The 8,854-nt window shown below is 37.4% G+C and overlaps 1 protein-coding gene across 6 annotated transcripts in view; it reads right to left on the bottom strand.

Annotated features, from left to right (window-relative positions):
* Window positions 1-2,289: 2,289 nt before the first annotated feature.
* The window catches only part of pax6b (paired box 6b), a 31,302-nt gene continuing 24,737 nt past the window's right edge, over window positions 2,290-8,854 (bottom strand). For all 6 annotated transcript variants that reach the window (XM_072913368.1, XM_061964236.2, XM_061964231.1 and 3 more), the window contains 3 exons: window positions 8,050-8,162; window positions 7,786-7,927; window positions 2,290-3,805 (listed from right to left, as the gene is read on the bottom strand). In XM_072913368.1, coding sequence (XP_072769469.1) covers window positions 3,720-3,805; window positions 7,786-7,927; window positions 8,050-8,162 — 341 coding nt within the window. In that variant the 3' untranslated portion in view covers window positions 2,290-3,719. The remainder of the gene's footprint in view (window positions 3,806-7,785; window positions 7,928-8,049; window positions 8,163-8,854) is intronic.

The raw sequence follows: 8,854 nt of genomic DNA, 5'->3' as shown, positions 1-8,854 counted from the left end.
AGACTCCGAGGTACTTGAACTCCTCCACTTGGGGCAGGGTCTCCACCCCAACCCGAAGATGGCATTCCACCCTTTTCCGGGCAAGAACCATGGACTCGGGCTTGGAGGTGCTGATTCTCATCCCATTATTATCATTATTATTATTATTATTATTAATAATAATAATAATTTCAGCATTCTGGGGATATAAGATGTAGGTTATCTGTTAGGAATATTACCATCTGTATTTAAACTTGATTCATGTTGATTATGCCTGCAGCACAATGCCAAAAAAAGAAAGGATACAGAAAAGGAAGGAGAAGGAGCGCCAGGAAGCAGCTAAGGGTAGCAGACCTCTTAATGCATGGCTAAAACCAAGTACTAGCACCAGAATTGAAGAAAGACCACAGACCTCAGAAAGTGTCACACCTGAGAGAGAGGCAGAGACCTTAGAAGCAACACCTGAGAGAGAGGAGGTGGAGAGTGTAGAAGCAACACCTGAGAGAAAAGAGGCTTTAGATGCAACTCCTGACACAGAGGAAGCCATAGAAATCCCGGTAAATGTTGGGGAGGAAGAATCCACAGGAAGGGAGGCAGATGATACTACTGCAGAGGAAGCCATAGATGAGGGGGAAGTTGAAGGAGATACAAGTGATGTAGGAGAAGAGGTCTTATCAAATATTGCAGTATAGTATAGTTGTATAGTTAGCTTCCTATTAGCAAATTTAATTTTACATTAATTTCCATATTGTGTAAAGGACCAAAAAAAAATGTCCTGCCCTTTTCTGACTTTGAGCCCCTGCCCCTCTATAATCATGTGCACGTCCCTGTATATATATATATATATATATATATATATATATATATATATATACAAAATAAAGTAGCAAGAAACACGTCACTAATGAATAAAACAAAGTATGTTCTGGACCAAAAATCATTTCATATTCTTTACTGTTCGCTAGTGTTACCATAGCTGAGTTATTGTACAGAATTGATAAGTAGCTCGTCTGCTGAAAAAGTGTAGGCACTCCTGGGCTAAACTATACAAAATATATATTATTTTTTGTCGTATTTGGACCTAATTTTCATAACATGCATTATTATTTGTGTTCGATTCTTGAAAATGTGGAAGCTTTTTTTTCTGCTAAAATGTTGTCTTTATTCAATCACATTTACAAAAAAGAGAAGACATTTTTCTTATAATTTTACATTTGGAAAGTTTACATTATCACTCTAATGAAATATGACTTTTTTTTCAATATAATTAGTCACGTATTTACTTGAAATATACTCAAATATTTGCGTCATTACTTTCTGGTAATTCCAAATTGTTTCATGTGAAATTTGTATTGTGACTGATTTAACCTATTTTCAGCAAAATATTACTTTTTTTATGGTAAAGTTACGTCTTTATAATTGTTTTTAATATTGGTTGGATTTTTTTAAATCTTTATTTACATGAATAATGATGTCTTTGTTTTCGTACAAATTACTTTTTGTATTTTGAAAAGTATTTTGAAAATGGTACATTTACTTTCATAGAACCAGGACTTTTTAAAAAAAAATAATTTAGTATTTATTTATTTTTCTCATAGATTTATATTTATCTGAAATGTTTTAATTGTGATTTTCACTAAATGTCAACTTCTTTGCTCATTATTACTCTTAATTTTCATCAAATTAGTTTTTTTTTCTTGTAGTACTTGGGCTTTTCTGTTTTGTTTTGGGTTTTTTTCATATTAAAACTTTTTTTTGTTAAAATATGACAACTAGTCAAATTATGAGAGCGATATAAAAATTTAAAATATTTTACTTTATTATTGTCGTGTTAGCACTTTTACTTTTTTTGCCCTTCCAGTGTAGTCCTGAAGGACCTGAATACTTACCAACACCAATGCAATGCACTATTGAACATAAAACAGCCAGTTCCTGTCACCTGGCCATGTTGTCTATAGCAGACACACACAAGGCAGCAAGTGATGCAAAATAAGTGACTGTGCCACACAACTCCTCCTTCCCCCGCTCCGTCTCTGCCATCCTCATTGTTTTCCTAGCCGTGCTCGCTAAAGCTGCAGTCGGCGACGGCGGATTGTTTGACCTTTTTCCTCATTGTGCCGCATCAAGACAGCTTTGTTACGTGCCGCACACTGCAAGTGTCGCGCTGACGCTTGTCGGCATTGCCGATCATGAAAGGAGGGAAGGAAAGAGCGTGGCTGGTTGCAGAAGGGTTCCACGTTGAGGTCAAAGGTCATCATCATCATCTTAACACCGCAGTGAACAGACGTACAAACTTCTTTTCAGACACAATTTTACTGTACAAAATGTTTTTTATAGTTTTCACAAAATACATTTAGAAAGCTCCATTTTAAATAAAATTAAATTGAAATATTTAAGAGACAGCGTGTCAACATGTTTTGTTGTTGGTTTTTTTTTTGTTGGTTTTTTTTTTTTTTGTATCTCCATTTGCCCAGACGTAAACCCAGTATGTGTCCATGTTCTACATACACACTGAAATCAAATATGCAAACAAAACAACATAAATAAAACAAAAAGCGCATGACAGGTGATGATAGAAAAAACAAAACAAAAAAAAAACAACCTCCCATGGTCTTCAATTATAAATAAGCAACTGCAGGTGTCGGCCGCCAAGACAAAAGACAAGACTAATATGTTTGGAAAAGAAAAGAACAACATTGTGTACTAGATGAAATACAAAGGCTTTGGTCTGTTTTACAATCAACAATGATTAAATCTGATATGTACTTGTAAACAACTGCCAAACACGTTAAGTTTAAAACTTTTTTGTCAAGCAAATGTTTAATCATAATTATAGGAATTAAATATTTCTAGTTGCACACGTTTTTATTAATATTTTGACCATAGGACACTATAATACAACTCTAGCTAAAAGACAAATTGTACCTGACCCTAAAGAAATGATGCATGGAACATTTAGAGGGTATTCTTCCAGGGGGCGCTCGAGGGGGGGGATTTCCAGGGAAGACAAGTACTTTACATCTGGACAAGAAAGAAAAAAACGGGGGTGGGAGGGATTATTATTATTATTATTGTTATTATCATAGCAAAGACGCAGTCTAACCATTTACAGACTACAGGCTTCTTGTTGCTTCCACGCGTCGTCCTCGTCGCATGTTGGCGTTGATATCCGTGTGTGTGTGTGTGTGTGTGTGTGTGCGTGTGTGTGTGTGTGTGTGTGTGTGTGTGTGAGAGAGCTCCTTTGTCAGGACAATAAATAGTTTCTCAGAAGAGTCTTTCAAAATGATATGCGTCCATGCAGAGTCGTTCAAAGATAGTCATGGCAGCAGAATGTCTCAGCTTCATGCGTCCTATCGTTCGTATTCACATAGAAAAAAATGGGCTTTTTTTTTTCTTTTTCTTTTTCTTTTTTTTTACTAACACACCAGAGGGGGGCGGGGGGGAAACAATGACTGGAAATAGTAAAAAAAAAAAAAAAAAAAAAAAAAAAAAAGTGTTTTTTTTTGTTCCATAAAAATGTAACAGCGGGCACTTTACAGAGGTCCATTTCTTTCCATCCTGTCGTCGTCCTTGTTTGAATAGGCCAGCAGCTACACAAGTCCTCATTGTCCTCTCCGTGTGTGTGTGTGTGTGTGTGTGTGTGTGTGTGTGTGTGTGTGTGTGTGTGTGTGTGTGTGTGTGTGTGAGGAGCACGACAGGTCCACGTTGGAGGTGCTCACAAGGTGAAGTAGCTCTTGTCCCTACTGTAGTCTGGACCAGTACTGAGACATGTCAGGCTCGCTCCCTGGGACTTGCACTGGGACAGACACTCCAGGAGAGATGAGTCCTACACACACACACACACACACACACACGCACAAGCACACACACGTACAGAGGGAGAGAGAGAGAGGAAATACATGAGTGACTTAGAGTGAGTCTCATTGGATAACAAATGAAAGTGAAGACATTTGCAAGTAAGATGCGAGTAAATAAACGTGATGGGAGGAAGACAACGGGAGTATATGAGCATTCAATGGATTGTTGACATGCTTGCAGATAATAAAATCATTATTAAAACATGTATTCTCAAACAAAATGCATGTGAGAAAATGGAGGATAAAAGTGAAAAAGATTTGTTCTTTTCTAGTTTCTCTCCTTTCTCGTCAAATGACTTTTCTCGTAAAATAAAATCCCTTTTTATTCAAGTGAAATAACTTTTTTAACATCGAGTTACAACTCCTGTACATTTTGAGGACCTTATTCTCGTCAAATCCATTTTTTGCTACGTGTACTATGATGATAGTGTATGAAGACACTGTTTGTGGTCATTACAACTGTACTTCTGTAATATTACAACTTTTTTGTATTAGCAAGTTGCTCCTTAGACAACTTTTCCATCCTACTTTCTATTTTGTCTTTAGCCTTTTCTCTTGTGACGTTTGGCAAATGTTATCTTCTTCCGTCGTATCGTAGAATTCATTGACACTTAATTTTTTGTAAGACCACTTTTCCATCCATCCATTCATTTTCTACCACTTGTCCCTTTCGGGTTCACGGGGGTCACTGGAGCCTATCTCAGCTGCATTCGGGCAGAAGGTGATGTACACCCTGGACAAGTCGCCACCTCATCACAGTGTCAACACAGATAGACACTTTTGTATTGCCAAATTACATTTTCCGTGCTAATATCACAACTTGTGTATTATAACATGACAACTTACTTTAAGTATAATTAGGAGATTTTACTCTTGGCAAGTTTTACAGAAATGTTATTTTGGTATTACGACACAGTCAAGTAACGACCTTTCTGTCATGATGTCACACCTTTGTTTTCGTCAAATTACAACTTTAATCCCGACAAATTACGACTTTGTCATTGCGATGTTACCACTTTTGTTTTGGCAAATTCCAACTTCTGTAAATTAGTATTACAACGATATCATGGTAAAATTACGACTTTATTCCTGTTTGTTGTGGTGTTACAACATTTTGTATTGTCAAGCAGGGGCGCCGCTAGGGATTTTGGGCCCCATGAAAATAATCTTTACAGGGCCCCCAACACAGTGTCATTATTTTTTCTGTATTATACTTTCATCATCATTAGGGGCCTCTCTGGGCCCCCCTCCATCATGGGCCCCTAGAATCCGTCTCCTTTACCCCCCCTTTTCGGCGCCCGTGTCGTCAAATTACAACTTTTTTACGTAAAATTCCAACTTCGGTAAAGTAGTATTACAAATGTATTACGGTGAAGTCAAAACTTGATTCTCGTGTTCTTTTGTCTTGTCAAAATACACTTTCTGATGTCAAGTTAGATTTTGTAGTATTGCAACGTTTTTTGGAAAAATTACAAAAAAACAACTTTATTCTCATCAAATTGATACTTCCGTTAAACTTGTCCCTCATCCAGATTCAGGTCAAATTTCAATAATTTTTCACATTACAAATTTAGTATAACCGAATTAGCATGTACTATTTTTGGATGTAATACGATATTATGCTCATTAAAGTACAGGCTTGTAGATCGTAAAAATTGCAACTCTTGTATGACAAGTTTCACCTCGTCACATCACGACTTACCATCTTCATGTAATATGTCTTGTTGTGATTTTCATCACAATATTACATCTTTAGTCTTGTCAAAATTATAGTATTACTACTGTATTTTTCGGAGTATAAGTGGCTCCGGAGTATAAGTCGCACCGGCCGAAAATGCATAATAATGAAGGGAAAAAACATATATAAGTCGCACTGGAGTATAAGTCGCAATTTTTGGGGAAATTTATTTGATAAAACTCAACACCAAGAATAGACATTTGAAAGGCAATTTAAAATAAATAAAGAATAGTGAACAACAGGCTGAATAAGTGTACGTTATATGAGGCATAAATAACCAACTGAGAACGTGCCTGGTATGTTAACGTAACATATTATGGTAAGAGTCATTCAAATAACTATAACATATAGAACATGCTATACGTTTACCAAACAATCTGTCACTCTTAATCACTAAGTCCCATGAAATCTTATACGTCTAGTCTCTTACGTGAATGAGCTAAATAATATTATTTGATATTTTACGGTAATGTGTTAATAATTTCACACATAAGTCGCTCCTCAGTATAAGTCGCACCCCCGGCCAAACTATGAAAAAAACTGCGACTTACAGTCCGAAAAATACGGTAGTTTATTCTTAAAAAAAATAATTCCCTTTTTATGTCATTTGTGGAAATTTTCGCCATGTGATGGTTAAAAGCATGACATGGACTCAACATGTCGTAATAGATTGAGTCGATTGAGGAATGTAAAAGTGTTTTGTTGTCAAAAAGTGATAATAGAAATAAAAAAAATGTTGGTTAAAAGCAACATGGAAAAGTGTATTATTACTTCTTTTTTTTTATTAATTGAAAATTAACAGGTACCGTATTTTTTGGACTATAAGTCGCAGTTTTTTTCATAGTTTGGCCGGGGGTGCGACTTATACTCAGGAGCGACTTATGTGTGAAATTATTAACACATTACCGTAAAATATCAAATAATATTATTTAGCTCATTCACATAAGAGACTAGACGTATAAGATTTCATGGGATTTAGCGATTAGGAGTGACAGATTGTTTGGTAAATGTATAGCATGTTCTATATGTTATAGTTATTTGAATGACTATTACCATAATATGTTACGTTAACATACCAGGCACGTTCTCAGTTGGTTATTTATGCCTCATATAACGTACACTTATTCAGCCTGTTGTTCACTATTCTTTATTTATTTTAAATTGCCTTTCAAATGTCTATTCTTGGTGTTGGGTTTTATCAAATAAATTTCCCCCAAAAATGTGACTTATACTCCAGTGCGACTTATACTCTGAAAAATACGGTAATTGTTTTTCAAGTACCGTATTTTTCGGAGTATAAGTCGCACCGGAGTATAAGTCGCACATGCCGAAAATGCATGATAAAAAAGGAAAAAAAACATATATAAGTCGCACTGGAGCCCGGTCAAACTATGAAAAAAACTGCGACTTATAGTCCGAAAAATACGGTAATCAAATTGTATGCGTTACTTATTAGGTTGATTGGCAACACTAAATGGTCCCTAGTGTGTGAATGTGAGTGTGAATGTTGTCTGTCTATCTGTGTTGGCCCTGTGATGAGGTGGCGACTGCAGCTGAGACAGGCTCCATCACCCCCCGCGACCCCAAAAGGGACAATCGGTAGAAAATGGATGGATGGATGAGATTGTATGCAAATTAGGTGGAATTTCTTCCTGTTGAGCTGTTTAGGCCACGCCCCAACATGCAATGTTTCATAATAAAAGACGATTACTGTGGTATTCGGTAAGTAAAAACATCAATCAAGTGTCCATCTTATATTGTCGCTGTTAAATGGACTTTCCGTGTAAGTGTACTAGAAATGTTCCGTCCCTTTGGAACCTTAGCGAGCAGCGCCGTTAGCCTGCTAGCGCACGCTCACAGGTGGGAGGCGGCCACAAAAACAGAAGGCAGTGCACGCGATGCCATTTAAACAGAGAGTACAATGAATCACATTAATTAGCAATTGAGCGCAGAGGAAATGTGCTTCTGCGCCATTAGCTCGTCATGACTGGAAGCTGCTCATATATGGAAGACCCTCCACTCCCCCCTTCTAATGGGCCAGAACTAAACTATGGGCTCCGGGAAATGAAGAAAAATGAAAAGTGGAGCTGTGGATATGCACGTGATGATGTAGTACCACATAGTTAGAGGGGAGGGGGGGGGGGGGACTAGGGCGCTATTACTAATACACCCCCTACCCCCAAGCATGTAAACAATGAACTCTCTGCCTACCTGTCGAGGTGGTACCAGAAGTGGTCATTGATTGGCTGTTCATATGTGCCTGCATATGAGGGGGCGTGTATGTGTCGTAGCTCCGCCCATTCACAGGCGGACTGGTAGGCAGCATGCAGGAATAGGAGGAGGTCTGGCTGGGCTATAATAGATGGAAGGGGGTGGAGAGAATGTGGACATTAGCTTAGCACGGTTGTCAGTAGTCGGGTCTGATTTCACTTTCTTTCTTATTGTTGTAGCCCGTGAGTGTTTGGTTGAACTTACTTGCATAGGTAGATTGTTTGCCATGGTGAAGCTGGGCATGGGGGGCAGTGCACTGTAGGTGTTTGCTAGTGCCGAGTCAGCGCGGCCCAACATGGACCCCGAGGTGAAGGACACTGCAAGGAGGGGAAAGAGGTCACAGATTGAAAAGGCGCACACTTGCTGTAACTTTAGGTGTAGCCTACGTCTGCACACGTTATTTCAAAAGCACACTTTGAGGCGGGACCATGTGACGACTTGTAACACTTGTTCATTACAAGCCTTTACACTTGAAGTGTTGCTGACATTGCTGACCTCATCATGCATTGCAGCTGCTTGTTGCATCTTCAGCAAACACTTAACTGCATGTTTGTTTGTTTTTTGTTTTTTCTTTGGCTTTTTTTGTTTTTTTGCAACACTTTTTCGTAAAAAGGGAATGTACACACTTAACTTTACATCACCTTACATAAACTATCTGTGGACATTTGATTTTAGTTATCTTCAAAGCCAACAGGATATAAAAGTCCTTATATTTGGGGGGTTTATTTAAAAAAAAATGTTTTGCTAAAATGTCTCAATAAACTTCAGCCCTATACAAATATCAAACCGTATTTTTATTTTTTTTAAATTTTGACCCTTTTGAAGGCCTTTTGATCAGTTAGTGTCACAGGTTTGAATTATTAAAATACCTTGTTATGCAGATTTATAATAATTAAAAACTGTGACATCATCATTCGATCAAAACGACTTACAACGGTAAAATTAAAACAAATATATATTATATATTTTTTTGTTTAGGGCGTAAATTGGTTAAGAGATTTGTGTTTAT

This window comes from Nerophis lumbriciformis, linkage group LG06 (assembly GCF_033978685.3).
Source record: "Nerophis lumbriciformis linkage group LG06, RoL_Nlum_v2.1, whole genome shotgun sequence".
NCBI lineage: Eukaryota > Metazoa > Chordata > Actinopteri > Syngnathiformes > Syngnathidae > Nerophis > Nerophis lumbriciformis.
This window is presented reverse-complemented; position numbering and strand designations above follow the sequence as displayed.